Here is a 17,148-nt window from a genome sequence, read left to right on the forward strand (position 1 = left end):
GTTGTGGTTGGTGCTACTGTTGTTGTGGTTGGGGCTGCTGTGGTGGTTGTTGGTTCATCTGTAGTTGTTGTTGGAGCTACTGTTGTGGTTGCAGCTGCTGTTGTTGTGGTTGGGGCTGCTGTGGTTGTGGTTGGAGCTGCTGTCGTTGTGGTTGGAGCTCCTGTTGTTGTGGTTGGGGCTGCTGCAGTTGTGGTTGGTGCTCCTGTTGTTGTGGTTGGGGCTGCTGTGGTGGTTGTTGGTGCTGGTGTAGTTGTGGTTGGTGCTGCTGTCGTTGTGGTTGCAACTGCTGTTGTTGTGGTTGGGGCTACTGTGGTTGTGGTTGGATCTGCTGTCGTTGTGGTTGGTGCTGCTGTGGTTGTGGTTGGAGCTGCTGTAGTTGTGGTTGGAGCTGCTGTGGTGGTTGTTGGTGCTGCTGTAGTTGTGGTTGGTGCTGCTGTGGTTGTGGTAGGAGCTGCTGTAGTTGTGGTTGGAGCTGCTGTGATTGTGGTTGGTGCTCTTGTTGTTGTGGTTGGGGCTGCTGTGGTTGTGGTTGGAGCTGCTGTCGTTGTGGTTGGTGCTCCTGTTGTTGTGGTTGGGGCTGCTGCAGTTGTGGTTGGTGCTCCTGTTGTTGTGGTTGGGGCTGCTGTGATTGTGGTTGGAGCTGCTGTGGTGGTTGTTGGTGCAGCTGTAGTTGTCGTTGGAGCTACTGTTGTGGTTGCAGCTGCTGTTGTTGTGGTTGGGGCTGCTGTGGTTGTAGTTGGAGCTGCTGTAGTTGTGGTTGGAGATGCTGTGGTGGTTGTTGGTGCAGCTGTAGTTGTCGTCGGATTTGCTGTCGTTGTGGTTGGTGCTCCTGTTGTGGTTGGGGCTGCTGTGGTTGTGGTTGGAGCTGCTGTAGTTGTGGTTGGAGCTGCTGTGGTGGTTGTTGGTGCAGCTGTAGTTGTCGTCGGAGCTACTGTTGTTGTGGTTGGAGCCGCTGTGGTGGTTGTTGGTGCATCTGTAGTTGTCGTTGGAGCTACTGTTGTTGTGGTTGGAGCCGCTGTGGTGGTTGTTGGTGCATCTGTAGTTGTGGTTGGAGCTGCTGTTGTTGTGGTTGGTGCTGCTGTAGTTGTGGTTGGTGCTCCTATTGTTGTGGTTGGGGCTGCTGTGGTTGTGGTTGGAGCTGCTATCGTTGTGGTTGGTGCTCCTGTTGTTGTTGTTGGGGCTGCTGCAGTTGTGGTTGGTGCTGCTGTAGTTGTGGTTGGTGCTCCTATTGTTGTGGTTGGGGCTGCTGTGGTTGTGGTTGGAGCTGCTATCGTTGTGGTTGGTGCTCCTGTTGTTGTGGTTGGGGCTGCTGTGGTTGTGGTAGGAGCTGCTGTGGTTGTGGTTGGTGCTCCTGTTGTTGTGGTTGGGGCTGCTGTGGTTGTGGTTGGAGCTGCTGTAGTTGTGGTTGGAGATGCTGTGGTGGTTGTTGGTGCAGCTGTAGTTGTCGTCGGAGCTGCTGTCGTTGTAGTTGGTGCTGCTGTAGTTGTGGTTGGAGATGCTGTGGTGGTTGTTGGTGCAGCTGTAGTTGTCGTCGGAGCTGCTGTCGTTGTAGTTGGTGCTCCTGTTGTTGTGGTTGCTGCTGCTGTGGTTGTAGATAAAGTAGCTGTGGTTTTAATTGGCAATCCTGTGATTGTAGTCAGAGTTGTGTTAGGAGCTGCTGTCGTTGTGGTTGTAGGTGCTGTGGTTGTGGTTGCAGCTGCTGTAGTTGTGGTTGGTGCTGCTGTGGTTGTTGTTGGTGCTCCAGTTGTTGTGGTTGGTGCTGCTGTGGTTGTTGTTGGTGCTCCAGTTGTTGTGGTTGGGGCTGCTGTCGTTGTGGTTGGAACTGTCGTGGTTGTTGTTGGTGCTCCTGTTGTTGTGGTTGTGGTTGGAGCTGCTGTAGTTGTTGTTGGTGCTCCAGTTGTTGTGGTTGGGGCTGCAGTGGTGGTTGTTGATGCTGCTGTAGTTGTGGTTGGTGCTGCTGTCGTTGTTGTTGGTGCTCCAGTTGTTGTGGTTGGGGCTGCTGTCGTTGTGGTTGGAACTGTCATGGTTGTTGTTGGTGCTCCTGTTGTTGTGGTTGGAGCTGCTGTAGTTGTTGTTGATGCTGCTGTAGTTGTGGTTGGTGCTGCTGTGGTTGTGGTTGGAGCTGCTGTCGTGGTTGGTGCTCCTGTTGTTGTGGTTGGGGCTCCTGTTGTTGTGGTTGGGGCTGCTGTGGCTGTGGTTGGGGCTGCTGTGGCTGTGGTTGGAGCTGCTGTGGTGGTTGTTGGTGCAGCTGTAGTTGTCGTCGGAGCTGCTGTTGTTGTGGTTGGGGCTGCTGTGGTTGTGGTTGGAGCTGCTGTCGTTGTGGTTGGAGCTCCTGTTGTTGTGGTTGGGGCTGCTGCAGTTGTGGTTGGTGCTCCTGTTGTTGTGGTTGGGGCTGCTGTGGTGGTTGTTGGTGCTGGTGTAGTTGTGGTTGGTGCTGCTGTCGTTGTGGTTGCAACTGCTGTTGTTGTGGTTGGGGCTACTGTGGTTGTGGTTGGATCTGCTGTCGTTGTGGTTGGTGCTGCTGTGGTTGTGGTTGCAGCTGCTGTAGTTGTGGTTGGAGCTGCTGTGGTGGTTGTTGGTGCTGCTGTAGTTGTGGTTGGTGCTGCTGTGGTTGTGGTAGGAGCTGCTGTAGTTGTGGTTGGAGCTGCTGTGATTGTGGTTGGTGCTCTTGTTGTTGTGGTTGGGGCTGCTGTGGTTGTGGTTGGAGCTGCTGTCGTTGTGGTTGGTGCTCCTGTTGTTGTGGTTGGGGCTGCTGCAGTTGTGGTTGGTGCTCCTGTTGTTGTGGTTGGGGCTGCTGTGATTGTGGTTGGAGCTGCTGTGGTGGTTGTTGGTGCAGCTGTAGTTGTCGTTGGAGCTACTGTTGTGGTTGCAGCTGCTGTTGTTGTGGTTGGGGCTGCTGTGGTTGTGGTTGGAGCTGCTGTAGTTGTGGTTGGAGATGCTGTGGTGGTTGTTGGTGCAGCTGTAGTTGTCGTCGGATTTGCTGTCGTTGTGGTTGGTGCTCCTGTTGTGGTTGGGGCTGCTGTCGTTGTGGTTGGTGCAGCTGTAGTTGTCGTCGGAGCTACTGTTGTTGTGGTTGGAGCCGCTGTGGTGGTTGTTGGTGCATCTGTACTTGTCGTTGGAGCTACTGTTGTTGTGGTTGGAGCCGCTGTGGTGGTTGTTGGTGCATCTGTAGTTGTGGTTGGAGCTGCTGTTGTTGTGGTTGGTGCTGCTGTAGTTGTGGTTGGTGCTCCTATTGTTGTGGTTGGGGCTGCTGTGGTTGTGGTTGGAGCTGCTATCGTTGTGGTTGGTGCTCCTGTTGTTGTTGTTGGGGCTGCTGCAGTTGTGGTTGGTGCTGCTGTAGTTGTGGTTGGTGCTCCTATTGTTGTGGTTGGGGCTGCTGTGGTTGTGGTTGGAGCTGCTATCGTTGGGGTTGGTGCTCCTGTTGTTGTGGTTGGGGCTGCTGTGGTTGTGGTAGGAGCTGCTGTGGTTGTGGTTGGTGCTCCTGTTGTTGTGGTTGGGGCTGCTGTGGTTGTGGTTGGAGCTGCTGTAGTTGTGGTTGGAGATGCTGTGGTTGTTGTTGGTGCTCCAGTTGTTGTGGTTGGTGCTGCTGTGGTTGTTGTTGGTGCTCCAGTTGTTGTGGTTGGGGCTGCTGTCGTTGTGGTTGGAACTGTCGTGGTTGTTGTTGGTGCTCCTGTTGTTGTGGTTGTGGTTGGAGCTGCTGTAGTTGTTGTTGGTGCTCCAGTTGTTGTGGTTGGGGCTGCAGTGGTGGTTGTTGATGCTGCTGTAGTTGTGGTTGGTGCTGCTGTCGTTGTTGTTGGTGCTCCAGTTGTTGTGGTTGGGGCTGCTGTCGTTGTGGTTGGAACTGTCATGGTTGTTGTTGGTGCTCCTGTTGTTGTGGTTGTGGTTGGAGCTGCTGTAGTTGTTGTTGATGCTGCTGTAGTTGTGGTTGGTGCTGCTGTCGTTGTGGTTGGTGCTCCTGTTGTTGTGGTTGGGGCTGCTGTGGTGGTTGTTGGTTCATCTGTAGTTGTTGTTGGAGCTGCCGTTGTTGTGGTTGGGGCTGCTGTGGTTGTGGTTGGAGCTGCTGTCGTTGTGGTTGGAGCTCCTGTTGTTGTGGTTGGGGCTGCTGCAGTTGTGGTTGGTGCTCCTGTTGTTGTGGTTGGGGCTGCTGTGGTAGTTGTTGGTTCATCTGTAGTTGTGGTTGCAGCTGCCGTTGTTGTGGTTGGGGCTGCTGTGGTTGTGGTTGGAGCTGCTGTCGTTGTGGTTGGAGCTCCTGTTGTTGTGGTTGGGGCTGCTGCAGTTGTGGTTGGTGCTCCTGTTGTTGTGGTTGGGGCTGCTGTGGTGGTTGTTGGTGCTGGTGTAGTTGTGGTTGGTGCTGCTGTCGTTGTGGTTGCAACTGCTGTTGTTGTGGTTGGGGCTACTGTGGTTGTGGTTGGATCTGCTGTCGTTGTGGTTGGTGCTGCTGTGGTTGTGGTTGGAGCTGCTGTAGTTGTGGTTGGAGCTGCTGTGGTGGTTGTTGGTGCAGCTGTAGTTGTGGTTGCAGCTGCCGTTGTTGTGGTTGGGGCTGCTGTGGTTGTGGTTGGAGCTGCTGTAGTTGTGGTTGGAGCTGCTGTAGTTGTGGTTGGAGCTGCTGTGGTGGTTGTTGGTGCAGCTGTAGTTGTCGTCGGAACTACTGTTGTTGTGGTTGGTGCCGCTGTGGTGGTTGTTGGTGCATCTGTAGTTGTCGTTGGAGCTACTGTTGTGGTTGGTGCTACTGTTGTTGTGGTTGGGGCTGCTGCAGTTGTGGTTGGCGCACCTGTTGTTGTGGTTGGGGCTGCTGTGGTTGTGGTTGGTGCTCCTGTTGTTGTGGTTGGGGCTGCTGTGGTTGTGGTTAGAGCTGCTGTAGTTGTGGTTGGAGATGCTGTGGTGGTTGTTGGTGCAGCTGTAGTTGTCGTCGGAGCTGCTGTCGTTGTGGTTGGTGCTCCTGTTGTTGTGGTTGGGGCTGCTGTGGTGGTTGTTGGTTCATCTGTAGTTGTTGTTGGAGCTGCCGTTGTTGTGGTTGGGGCTGCTGTGGTTGTGGTTGGAGCTGCTGTCGTTGTGGTTGGAGCTCCTGTTGTTGTGGTTGGGGCTGCTGCAGTTGTGGTTGGTGCTCCTGTTGTTGTGGTTGGGGCTGCTGTGGTAGTTGTTGGTTCATCTGTAGTTGTGGTTGCAGCTGCCGTTGTTGTGGTTGGGGCTGCTGTGGTTGTGGTTGGAGCTGCTGTCGTTGTGGTTGGAGCTCCTGTTGTTGTGGTTGGGGCTGCTGCAGTTGTGGTTGGTGCTCCTGTTGTTGTGGTTGGGGCTGCTGTGGTGGTTGTTGGTGCTGGTGTAGTTGTGGTTGGTGCTGCTGTCGTTGTGGTTGCAACTGCTGTTGTTGTGGTTGGGGCTACTGTGGTTGTGGTTGGATCTGCTGTCGTTGTGGTTGGTGCTGCTGTGGTTGTGGTTGGAGCTGCTGTAGTTGTGGTTGGAGCTGCTGTGGTGGTTGTTGGTGCTGCTGTAGTTGTCGTCGGAACTACTGTTGTTGTGGTTGGTGCCGCTGTGGTGGTTGTTGGTGCATCTGTAGTTGTCGTTGGAGCTACTGTTGTGGTTGGTGCTACTGTTGTTGTGGTTGGGGCTGCTGCAGTTGTGGTTGGCGCACCTGTTGTTGTGGTTGGGGCTGCTGTGGTTGTGGTTGGTGCTCCTGTTGTTGTGGTTGGGGCTGCTGTGGTTGTGGTTGGCGCTGCTGTAGTTGTGGTTGGAGATGCTGTGGTGGTTGTTGGTGCAGCTGTAGTTGTCGTCGGAGCTGCTGTCGTTGTGGTTGGTGCTCCTGTTGTTGTGGTTGGGGCTGCTGTGGTGGTTGTTGGTTCATCTGTAGTTGTTGTTGGAGCTGCCGTTGTTGTGGTTGGGGCTGCTGTGGTTGTGGTTGGAGCTGCTGTCGTTGTGGTTGGAGCTCCTGTTGTTGTGGTTGGGGCTGCTGCAGTTGTGGTTGGTGCTCCTGTTGTTGTGGTTGGGGCTGCTGTGGTGGTTGTTGGTTCATCTGTAGTTGTGGTTGCAGCTGCCGTTGTTGTGGTTGGGGCTGCTGTGGTTGTGGTTGGAGCTGCTGTCGTTGTGGTTGGAGCTCCTGTTGTTGTGGTTGGGGCTGCTGCAGTTGTGGTTGGTGCTCCTGTTGTTGTGGTTGGGGCTGCTGTGGTGGTTGTTGGTGCTGCTGTCGTTGTGGTTGCAACTGCTGTTGTTGTGGTTGGGGCTACTGTGGTTGTGGTTGGATCTGCTGTCGTTGTGGTTGGTGCTGCTGTGGTTGTGGTTGGAGCTGCTGTAGTTGTGGTTGGAGCTGCTGTGGTGGTTGTTGGTGCTGCTGTAGTTGTGGTTGGTGCTGCTGTGGTTGTGGTAGGAGCTGCTGTAGTTGTGGTTGGAGCTGCTGTGATTGTGGTTGGTGCTCCTGTTGTTGTGGTTGGGGCTGCTGTGGTTGTGGTTGGAGCTGCTGTAGTTGTGGTTGGGGCTGCTGTGGTTGTGGTTGGAGCTGCTGTCGTTGTGGTTGGTGCTCCTGTTGTTGTGGTTGGGGCTGCTGTGGTTGTGGTTGGAGCTGCTGTGGTGGTTGTTGGTGCTGGTGTAGTTGTGGTTGGTGCTGCTGTCGTTGTGGTTGCAACTGCTGTTGTTGTGGTTGGGGCTACTGTGGTTGTGGTTGGATCTGCTGTCGTTGTGGTTGGTGCTGCTGTGGTTGTGGTTGGAGCTGCTGTAGTTGTGGTTGGAGCTGCTGTGGTGGTTGTTGGTGCAGCTGTAGTTGTGGTTGCAGCTGCCGTTGTTGTGGTTGGGGCTGCTGTGGTTGTGGTTGGAGCTGCTGTAGTTGTGGTTGGAGCTGCTGTAGTTGTGGTTGGAGCTGCTGTGGTGGTTGTTGGTGCAGCTGTAGTTGTCGTCGGAACTACTGTTGTTGTGGTTGGTGCCGCTGTGGTGGTTGTTGGTGCATCTGTAGTTGTCGTTGGAGCTACTGTTGTGGTTGGTGCTACTGTTGTTGTGGTTGGGGCTGCTGCAGTTGTGGTTGGCGCACCTGTTGTTGTGGTTGGGGCTGCTGTGGTTGTGGTTGGTGCTCCTGTTGTTGTGGTTGGGGCTGCTGTGGTTGTGGTTAGAGCTGCTGTAGTTGTGGTTGGAGATGCTGTGGTGGTTGTTGGTGCAGCTGTAGTTGTCGTCGGAGCTGCTGTCGTTGTGGTTGGTGCTCCTGTTGTTGTGGTTGGGGCTGCTGTGGTGGTTGTTGGTTCATCTGTAGTTGTTGTTGGAGCTGCCGTTGTTGTGGTTGGGGCTGCTGTGGTTGTGGTTGGAGCTGCTGTCGTTGTGGTTGGAGCTCCTGTTGTTGTGGTTGGGGCTGCTGCAGTTGTGGTTGGTGCTCCTGTTGTTGTGGTTGGGGCTGCTGTGGTAGTTGTTGGTTCATCTGTAGTTGTGGTTGCAGCTGCCGTTGTTGTGGTTGGGGCTGCTGTGGTTGTGGTTGGAGCTGCTGTCGTTGTGGTTGGAGCTCCTGTTGTTGTGGTTGGGGCTGCTGCAGTTGTGGTTGGTGCTCCTGTTGTTGTGGTTGGGGCTGCTGTGGTGGTTGTTGGTGCTGGTGTAGTTGTGGTTGGTGCTGCTGTCGTTGTGGTTGCAACTGCTGTTGTTGTGGTTGGGGCTACTGTGGTTGTGGTTGGATCTGCTGTCGTTGTGGTTGGTGCTGCTGTGGTTGTGGTTGGAGCTGCTGTAGTTGTGGTTGGAGCTGCTGTGGTGGTTGTTGGTGCTGCTGTAGTTGTCGTCGGAACTACTGTTGTTGTGGTTGGTGCCGCTGTGGTGGTTGTTGGTGCATCTGTAGTTGTCGTTGGAGCTACTGTTGTGGTTGGTGCTACTGTTGTTGTGGTTGGGGCTGCTGCAGTTGTGGTTGGCGCACCTGTTGTTGTGGTTGGGGCTGCTGTGGTTGTGGTTGGTGCTCCTGTTGTTGTGGTTGGGGCTGCTGTGGTTGTGGTTGGCGCTGCTGTAGTTGTGGTTGGAGATGCTGTGGTGGTTGTTGGTGCAGCTGTAGTTGTCGTCGGAGCTGCTGTCGTTGTGGTTGGTGCTCCTGTTGTTGTGGTTGGGGCTGCTGTGGTGGTTGTTGGTTCATCTGTAGTTGTTGTTGGAGCTGCCGTTGTTGTGGTTGGGGCTGCTGTGGTTGTGGTTGGAGCTGCTGTCGTTGTGGTTGGAGCTCCTGTTGTTGTGGTTGGGGCTGCTGCAGTTGTGGTTGGTGCTCCTGTTGTTGTGGTTGGGGCTGCTGTGGTGGTTGTTGGTTCATCTGTAGTTGTGGTTGCAGCTGCCGTTGTTGTGGTTGGGGCTGCTGTGGTTGTGGTTGGAGCTGCTGTCGTTGTGGTTGGAGCTCCTGTTGTTGTGGTTGGGGCTGCTGCAGTTGTGGTTGGTGCTCCTGTTGTTGTGGTTGGGGCTGCTGTGGTGGTTGTTGGTGCTGCTGTCGTTGTGGTTGCAACTGCTGTTGTTGTGGTTGGGGCTACTGTGGTTGTGGTTGGATCTGCTGTCGTTGTGGTTGGTGCTGCTGTGGTTGTGGTTGGAGCTGCTGTAGTTGTGGTTGGAGCTGCTGTGGTGGTTGTTGGTGCTGCTGTAGTTGTGGTTGGTGCTGCTGTGGTTGTGGTAGGAGCTGCTGTAGTTGTGGTTGGAGCTGCTGTGATTGTGGTTGGTGCTCCTGTTGTTGTGGTTGGGGCTGCTGTGGTTGTGGTTGGAGCTGCTGTAGTTGTGGTTGGGGCTGCTGTGGTTGTGGTTGGAGCTGCTGTCGTTGTGGTTGGTGCTCCTGTTGTTGTGGTTGGGGCTGCTGTGGTTGTGGTTGGAGCTGCTGTCGTTGTGGTTGGTGCTCCTGTTGTTGTGGTTGGGGCTGCTGCAGTTGTGGTTGGTGCTCCTGTTGTTGTGGTTGGGGCTGCTGTGATTGTGGTTGGAGCTGCTGTGGTGGTTGTTGGTGCAGCTGTAGTTGTCGTTGGAGCTACTGTTGTGGTTGCAGCTGCTGTTGTTGTGGTTGGGGCTGCTGTGGTTGTGGTTGGAACTGCTGTAGTTGTGGTTGGAGATGCTGTGGTGGTTGTTGGTGCAGCTGTAGTTGTCGTCGGATTTGCTGTCGTTGTGGTTGGTGCTCCTGTTGTGGTTGGGGCTGCTGTGGTTGTGGTTGGAGCTGCTGTCGTTGTGGTTGGAGCTGCTGTCGTTGTGGTTGGAGCTCCTGTTGTTGTGGTTGGGGCTGCTGCAGTTGTGGTTGGTGCTCCTGTTGTTGTGGTTGGGGCTGCTGTGGTGGTTGTTGGTGCTGCTGTCGTTGTGGTTGCAACTGCTGTTGTTGTGGTTGGGGCTACTGTGGTTGTGGTTGGATCTGCTGTCGTTGTGGTTGGTGCTGCTGTGGTTGTGGTTGGAGCTGCTGTAGTTGTGGTTGGAGCTGCTGTGGTGGTTGTTGGTGCAGCTGTAGTTGTGGTTGCAGCTGCCGTTGTTGTGGTTGGGGCTGCTGTGGTTGTGGTTGGAGCTGCTGTAGTTGTGGTTGGAGCTGCTGTAGTTGTGGTTGGAGCTGCTGTGGTGGTTGTTGGTGCAGCTGTAGTTGTCGTCGGAACTACTGTTGTTGTGGTTGGTGCCGCTGTGGTGGTTGTTGGTGCATCTGTAGTTGTCGTTGGAGCTACTGTTGTGGTTGGTGCTACTGTTGTTGTGGTTGGGGCTGCTGCAGTTGTGGTTGGCGCACCTGTTGTTGTGGTTGGGGCTGCTGTGGTTGTGGTTGGTGCTCCTGTTGTTGTGGTTGGGGCTGCTGTGGTTGTGGTTAGAGCTGCTGTAGTTGTGGTTGGAGATGCTGTGGTGGTTGTTGGTGCAGCTGTAGTTGTCGTCGGAGCTGCTGTCGTTGTGGTTGGTGCTCCTGTTGTTGTGGTTGGGGCTGCTGTGGTGGTTGTTGGTTCATCTGTAGTTGTTGTTGGAGCTGCCGTTGTTGTGGTTGGGGCTGCTGTGGTTGTGGTTGGAGCTGCTGTCGTTGTGGTTGGAGCTCCTGTTGTTGTGGTTGGGGCTGCTGCAGTTGTGGTTGGTGCTCCTGTTGTTGTGGTTGGGGCTGCTGTGGTAGTTGTTGGTTCATCTGTAGTTGTGGTTGCAGCTGCCGTTGTTGTGGTTGGGGCTGCTGTGGTTGTGGTTGGAGCTGCTGTCGTTGTGGTTGGAGCTCCTGTTGTTGTGGTTGGGGCTGCTGCAGTTGTGGTTGGTGCTCCTGTTGTTGTGGTTGGGGCTGCTGTGGTGGTTGTTGGTGCTGGTGTAGTTGTGGTTGGTGCTGCTGTCGTTGTGGTTGCAACTGCTGTTGTTGTGGTTGGGGCTACTGTGGTTGTGGTTGGATCTGCTGTCGTTGTGGTTGGTGCTGCTGTGGTTGTGGTTGGAGCTGCTGTAGTTGTGGTTGGAGCTGCTGTGGTGGTTGTTGGTGCTGCTGTAGTTGTCGTCGGAACTACTGTTGTTGTGGTTGGTGCCGCTGTGGTGGTTGTTGGTGCATCTGTAGTTGTCGTTGGAGCTACTGTTGTGGTTGGTGCTACTGTTGTTGTGGTTGGGGCTGCTGCAGTTGTGGTTGGCGCACCTGTTGTTGTGGTTGGGGCTGCTGTGGTTGTGGTTGGTGCTCCTGTTGTTGTGGTTGGGGCTGCTGTGGTTGTGGTTGGAGCTGCTGTAGTTGTGGTTGGAGATGCTGTGGTGGTTGTTGGTGCAGCTGTAGTTGTCGTCGGAGCTGCTGTCGTTGTGGTTGGTGCTCCTGTTGTTGTGGTTGGGGCTGCTGTGGTGGTTGTTGGTTCATCTGTAGTTGTTGTTGGAGCTGCCGTTGTTGTGGTTGGGGCTGCTGTGGTTGTGGTTGGAGCTGCTGTCGTTGTGGTTGGAGCTCCTGTTGTTGTGGTTGGGGCTGCTGCAGTTGTGGTTGGTGCTCCTGTTGTTGTGGTTGGGGCTGCTGTGGTGGTTGTTGGTTCATCTGTAGTTGTGGTTGCAGCTGCCGTTGTTGTGGTTGGGGCTGCTGTGGTTGTGGTTGGAGCTGCTGTCGTTGTGGTTGGAGCTCCTGTTGTTGTGGTTGGGGCTGCTGCAGTTGTGGTTGGTGCTCCTGTTGTTGTGGTTGGGGCTGCTGTGGTGGTTGTTGGTGCTGCTGTCGTTGTGGTTGCAACTGCTGTTGTTGTGGTTGGGGCTACTGTGGTTGTGGTTGGATCTGCTGTCGTTGTGGTTGGTGCTGCTGTGGTTGTGGTTGGAGCTGCTGTAGTTGTGGTTGGAGCTGCTGTGGTGGTTGTTGGTGCTGCTGTAGTTGTGGTTGGTGCTGCTGTGGTTGTGGTAGGAGCTGCTGTAGTTGTGGTTGGAGCTGCTGTGATTGTGGTTGGTGCTCCTGTTGTTGTGGTTGGGGCTGCTGTGGTTGTGGTTGGAGCTGCTGTAGTTGTGGTTGGGGCTGCTGTGGTTGTGGTTGGAGCTGCTGTCGTTGTGGTTGGGGCTGCTGCAGTTGTGGTTGGCGCACCTGTTGTTGTGGTTGGGGCTGCTGTGGTTGTGGTTGGTGCTCCTGTTGTTGTGGTTGGGGCTGCTGTGGTTGTGGTTAGAGCTGCTGTAGTTGTGGTTGGAGATGCTGTGGTGGTTGTTGGTGCAGCTGTAGTTGTCGTCGGAGCTGCTGTCGTTGTGGTTGGTGCTCCTGTTGTTGTGGTTGGGGCTGCTGTGGTGGTTGTTGGTTCATCTGTAGTTGTTGTTGGAGCTGCCGTTGTTGTGGTTGGGGCTGCTGTGGTTGTGGTTGGAGCTGCTGTCGTTGTGGTTGGAGCTCCTGTTGTTGTGGTTGGGGCTGCTGCAGTTGTGGTTGGTGCTCCTGTTGTTGTGGTTGGGGCTGCTGTGGTAGTTGTTGGTTCATCTGTAGTTGTGGTTGCAGCTGCCGTTGTTGTGGTTGGGGCTGCTGTGGTTGTGGTTGGAGCTGCTGTCGTTGTGGTTGGAGCTCCTGTTGTTGTGGTTGGGGCTGCTGCAGTTGTGGTTGGTGCTCCTGTTGTTGTGGTTGGGGCTGCTGTGGTGGTTGTTGGTGCTGGTGTAGTTGTGGTTGGTGCTGCTGTCGTTGTGGTTGCAACTGCTGTTGTTGTGGTTGGGGCTACTGTGGTTGTGGTTGGATCTGCTGTCGTTGTGGTTGGTGCTGCTGTGGTTGTGGTTGGAGCTGCTGTAGTTGTGGTTGGAGCTGCTGTGGTGGTTGTTGGTGCTGCTGTAGTTGTCGTCGGAACTACTGTTGTTGTGGTTGGTGCCGCTGTGGTGGTTGTTGGTGCATCTGTAGTTGTCGTTGGAGCTACTGTTGTGGTTGGTGCTACTGTTGTTGTGGTTGGGGCTGCTGCAGTTGTGGTTGGCGCACCTGTTGTTGTGGTTGGGGCTGCTGTGGTTGTGGTTGGTGCTCCTGTTGTTGTGGTTGGGGCTGCTGTGGTTGTGGTTGGCGCTGCTGTAGTTGTGGTTGGAGATGCTGTGGTGGTTGTTGGTGCAGCTGTAGTTGTCGTCGGAGCTGCTGTCGTTGTGGTTGGTGCTCCTGTTGTTGTGGTTGGGGCTGCTGTGGTGGTTGTTGGTTCATCTGTAGTTGTTGTTGGAGCTGCCGTTGTTGTGGTTGGGGCTGCTGTGGTTGTGGTTGGAGCTGCTGTCGTTGTGGTTGGAGCTCCTGTTGTTGTGGTTGGGGCTGCTGCAGTTGTGGTTGGTGCTCCTGTTGTTGTGGTTGGGGCTGCTGTGGTGGTTGTTGGTTCATCTGTAGTTGTGGTTGCAGCTGCCGTTGTTGTGGTTGGGGCTGCTGTGGTTGTGGTTGGAGCTGCTGTCGTTGTGGTTGGAGCTCCTGTTGTTGTGGTTGGGGCTGCTGCAGTTGTGGTTGGTGCTCCTGTTGTTGTGGTTGGGGCTGCTGTGGTGGTTGTTGGTGCTGCTGTCGTTGTGGTTGCAACTGCTGTTGTTGTGGTTGGGGCCACTGTGGTTGTGGTTGGATCTGCTGTCGTTGTGGTTGGTGCTGCTGTGGTTGTGGTTGGAGCTGCTGTAGTTGTGGTTGGAGCTGCTGTGGTGGTTGTTGGTGCTGCTGTAGTTGTGGTTGGTGCTGCTGTGGTTGTGGTAGGAGCTGCTGTAGTTGTGGTTGGAGCTGCTGTGATTGTGGTTGGTGCTCCTGTTGTTGTGGTTGGGGCTGCTGTGGTTGTGGTTGGAGCTGCTGTAGTTGTGGTTGGGGCTGCTGTGGTTGTGGTTGGAGCTGCTGTCGTTGTGGTTGGTGCTCCTGTTGTTGTGGTTGGGGCTGCTGTGGTTGTGGTTGGAGCTGCTGTCGTTGTGGTTGGTGCTCCTGTTGTTGTGGTTGGGGCTGCTGCAGTTGTGGTTGGTGCTCCTGTTGTTGTGGTTGGGGCTGCTGTGATTGTGGTTGGAGCTGCTGTGGTGGTTGTTGGTGCAGCTGTAGTTGTCGTTGGAGCTACTGTTGTGGTTGCAGCTGCTGTTGTTGTGGTTGGGGCTGCTGTGGTTGTGGTTGGAACTGCTGTAGTTGTGGTTGGAGATGCTGTGGTGGTTGTTGGTGCAGCTGTAGTTGTCGTCGGATTTGCTGTCGTTGTGGTTGGTGCTCCTGTTGTGGTTGGGGCTGCTGTGGTTGTGGTTGGAGCTGCTGTAGTTGTGGTTGGAGCTGCTGTGGTGGTTGTTGGTGCAGCTGTAGTTGTCGTCGGAGCTACTGTTGTTGTGGTTGGAGCCGCTGTGGTGGTTGTTGGTGCATCTGTAGTTGTCGTTGGAGCTACTGTTGTGGTTGCAGCTGCTGTTGTTGTGGTTGGTGCTGCTGTAGTTGTGGTTGGTGCTCCTATTGTTGTGGTTGGGGCTGCTGTGGTTGTGGTTGGAGCTGCTATCGTTGTGGTTGGTGCTCCTGTTGTTGTGGTTGGGGCTGCTGTGGTTGTGGTAGGAGCTGCTGTGGTTGTGGTTGGTGCTCCTGTTGTTGTGGTTGGGGCTGCTGTGGTTGTGGTTGGAGCTGCTGTAGTTGTGGTTGGAGATGCTGTGGTGGTTGTTGGTGCAGCTGTAGTTGTCGTCGGAGCTGCTGTCGTAGTTGGTGCTCCTGTTGTTGTGGTTGGGGCTGCTGTGGTGGTTGTTGTTTCATCTGTAGTTGTTGTTGGAGCTACTGTTGTGGTTGCAGCTGTTGTTGTTGTGGTTGGGGCTGCTGTGGTTGTGGTTGGGGCTGCTGTGGTTGTGGTTGGAGCTGCTGTCGTTGTGGTTGGTGCTCCTGTTGTTGTGGTTGGGGCTGCTGCAGTTGTGGTTGGTGCTCCTGTTGTTGTGGTTGGGGCTGCTGTGGTGGTTGTTGGTGCTGGTGTAGTTGTGGTTGGTGCTGCTGTCGTTGTGGTTGCAACTGCTGTTGTTGTGGTTGCAGCTGCTGTTGTTGTGGTTGGGGCTACTGTGGTTGTGGTTGGATCTGCTGTCGTTGTGGTTGGTGCTGCTGTGGTTGTCGTCGGAGCTACTGTTGTTGTGGTTGGGGCTGCTGTGGTGGTTGTTGGTGCTGGTGTAGTTGTCGTTGGTGCTGCTGTGGTTGTGGTTGCAACTGCTGTTGTTGTGGTAGCAGCTGCTGTTGTTGTGGTTGGGGCTGCTGTGGTTGTGGTTGGAGCTGCTGTGGTGGTTGTTGGTGCTGCTGTGGTTGTGGTTGGGGTTGCTGTGGTTGTGGTTGGAGCTGCTGTAGTTGTGGTTGGAGATGCTGTGGTGGTTGTTGGTGCAGCTGTTGTTGTCGTCGGAGCTGCTGTCGTGGTTGGTGCTCCTGTTGTTGTGGTTGGGGCTGTTGTGGTTGTGGTTGGAGCTGCTGTGGTTGTGGTTGGAGCTGCTGTGGTGGTTGTTGGTGCTGCTGTGGTTGTGGTTGGGGTTGCTGTGGTTGTGGTTGGAGCTGCTGTAGTTGTGGTTGGAGATGCTGTGGTGGTTGTTGGTGCAGCTGTTGTTGTCGTCGGAGCTGCTGTCGTGGTTGGTGCTCCTGTTGTTGTGGTTGGGGCTGCTGTGGTTGTGGTTGGAGCTGCTGTAGTTGTGGTTGGAGCTGCTGTGGTGGTTCTTGGTGCAGCTGTAGTTGTCGTCGGAGCTACTGTTGTTGTGGTTGGAGCTGCTGTGGTGGTTGTTGGTGCAGCTGTAGTTGTCGTCGGAGCTACTGTTGTTGTGGTTGGAGCCGCTGTGGTGGTTGTTGGTGCATCTGTAGTTGTCGTTGGAGCTACTATTGTGGTTGCAGCTGCTGTTGTTGTGGTTGGGGCTGCTGTGGTTGTGGTTGGAGCTGCTGTAGTTGTGGTTGGAGATGCTGTGGTGGTTGTTGGTGCAGCTGTAGTTGTCGTCGGATTTGCTGTCGTTGTGGTTGGTGCTCCTGTTGTGGTTGGTGCACCTGTTGTTGTGGTTGGGGCTGCTGTGGTTGTGGTAGGAGCTGCTGTGGTTGTGGTTGGTGCTCCTGTTGTTGTGGTTGGGGCTGCTGTGGTTGTGGTTGGAGCTGCTGTAGTTGTGGTTGGTGCTGCTGTCGTTGTGGTTGCAGCTGCTGTTGTTGTGGTTGGAGCTGCTGTGGTGGTTGTTGGTGCATCTGTAGTTGTCGTTGGAGCTACTGTTGTGGTTGCAGCTGCTGTTGTGGTTGGTGCTGCTGTAGTTGTGGTTGCAGCTGCTGTTGTGGTTGTAGCTGCTGTGGTGGTTGTTGTTGCTGCTGTGGTTGTGGTTGGGGCTGCTGTCGTTGTGGTTGGAGCTGCTGTGGTGGTTGTTGGTGCTGCTGTAGTTGTGGTTGGAGCTACTGTTGTGGTTGCAGCTGCTGTTGTGGTTGGTGCTGCTGTAGTTGTGGTTGCAGCTGCTGTTGTGGTTGTAGCTGCTGTGGTGGTTGTTGTTGCTGCTGTGGTTGTGGTTGGGGCTGCTGTCGTTGTGGTTGGAGCTGCTGTGGTGGTTGTTGGTGCTGCTGTAGTTGTGGTTGTTGCTCCTGTTGTTGTGGTTGGGGCTGCTGTGGTTGTGGTTGGAGCTGCTGTGGTTGTGGTTGGAGTTGCTGTCGTTGTGGTTGGTGCTCCTGTTGTTGTGGTTGGAGCTGCTGTGGTGGTTGTTGGTGCATCTGTAGTTGTCGTTGGAGCTACTGTTGTGGTTGCAGCTGCTGTTGTGGTTGGTGCTGCTGTAGTTGTGGTTGCAGCTGCTGTTGTGGTTGTAGCTGCTGTGGTGGTTGTTGTTGCTGCTGTGGTTGTGGTTGGGGCTGCTGTCGTTGTGGTTGGAGCTGCTGTGGTGGTTGTTGGTGCTGCTGTAGTTGTGGTTGTTGCTCCTGTTGTTGTGGTTGGGGCTGCTGTGGTTGTGGTTGGAGCTGCTGTGGTTGTGGTTGGAGTTGCTGTCGTTGTGGTTGGTGCTCCTGTTGTTGTGGTTGGGGCTGCTGTAGTTGTGGTTGGTGCTCTAGTTGTTGTGGTTGGTGCTCCTGTTGTTGTGGTTGGGGCTGTTGTGGTTGTGGTTGGAGCTGCTGTGGTTGTGGTTGGTGCTCCTGTTGTGGTTGGGGCTGCTGTAGTTGTGGTTGCAGCTGCTGTTGTGGTTGGAGCTGCTGTGGTGGTTGTTGTTGCTGCTGTCGTTGTGGTTGCAGCTGCTGTAGTTGTGGTTGGTGCTGCTGTAGTTGTGGTTGGTGCTGCTGTAGTTGTGGTTGGTGCTGCTGTAGTTGTGGTTGGTGCTCCTGTTGTTGTGGTTGGGGCTGCTGTGGTTATGGTTGGAGCTGCAGTCGTTGTGGTTGGTGCTGCTGTGGTTGTGGTTGGAGCTGCTGTAGTTGTGGTTGGTGCTGCTGTCGTTGTGGTTGCAGCTGCTGTTGTAGTGGTTGGTGCTGCTGTAGTTGTGGTTGGTGCTCCTGTTGTTGTGGTTGGGGCTGCTGTGGTTGTGGTTGGAGCTGCTGTGGTTGTGGTTGGTGCTCCTGTTGTTGTGGTTGGGGCTGCTGTAGTTGTAGTTGGTGCTCCAGTTGTGGTTGGAGCTGCTTTTGTGGTTGTTGGTGCTGCTGTGGTTGTGGTTGGAGCTGCTGTAGTTGTGGTTGGTGCTGCTGTCGTTGTGGTTGCAGCTGCTGTTGTTGTGGTTGGTGCTGCTGTCGTTGTGGTTGGTGCTCCTGTTGTTGTGGTTGGGGCTGCTGTGGTTGTGGTTGGAGCTGCTGTCGTTGTGGTTGGTGCTCCTGTTGTTGTGGTTGGAGTTGCTGTCGTTGTGGTTGGTGCTCCTGTTGTTGTGGTTGGGGCTGCTGTAGTTGTGGTTGGTGCCCCTGTTGTTGTGGTTGGGGCTGCTGTGGTTGTG

General features: G+C 54.8%; 1 protein-coding gene across 1 annotated transcript; it reads right to left on the reverse strand.

The window, feature by feature from the left end:
- Positions 1 to 15,497: 15,497 nt before the first annotated feature.
- On the reverse strand, positions 15,498 to 16,355 carry LOC111609874 (mucin-5AC-like; the record flags this gene model as incomplete). The annotated part of the gene is made up of 1 exon (XM_023340744.1): positions 15,498 to 16,355. A coding segment is annotated over one exon (858 nt), but the record flags the coding sequence as incomplete, so codon positions are not given.
- Positions 16,356 to 17,148: the final 793 nt, after the last annotated feature.

The sequence above is a fragment of the Xiphophorus maculatus genome, chromosome 10 (genome assembly GCF_002775205.1).
Source record: "Xiphophorus maculatus strain JP 163 A chromosome 10, X_maculatus-5.0-male, whole genome shotgun sequence".
In the NCBI taxonomy this organism is placed as follows: domain Eukaryota; kingdom Metazoa; phylum Chordata; class Actinopteri; order Cyprinodontiformes; family Poeciliidae; genus Xiphophorus; species Xiphophorus maculatus.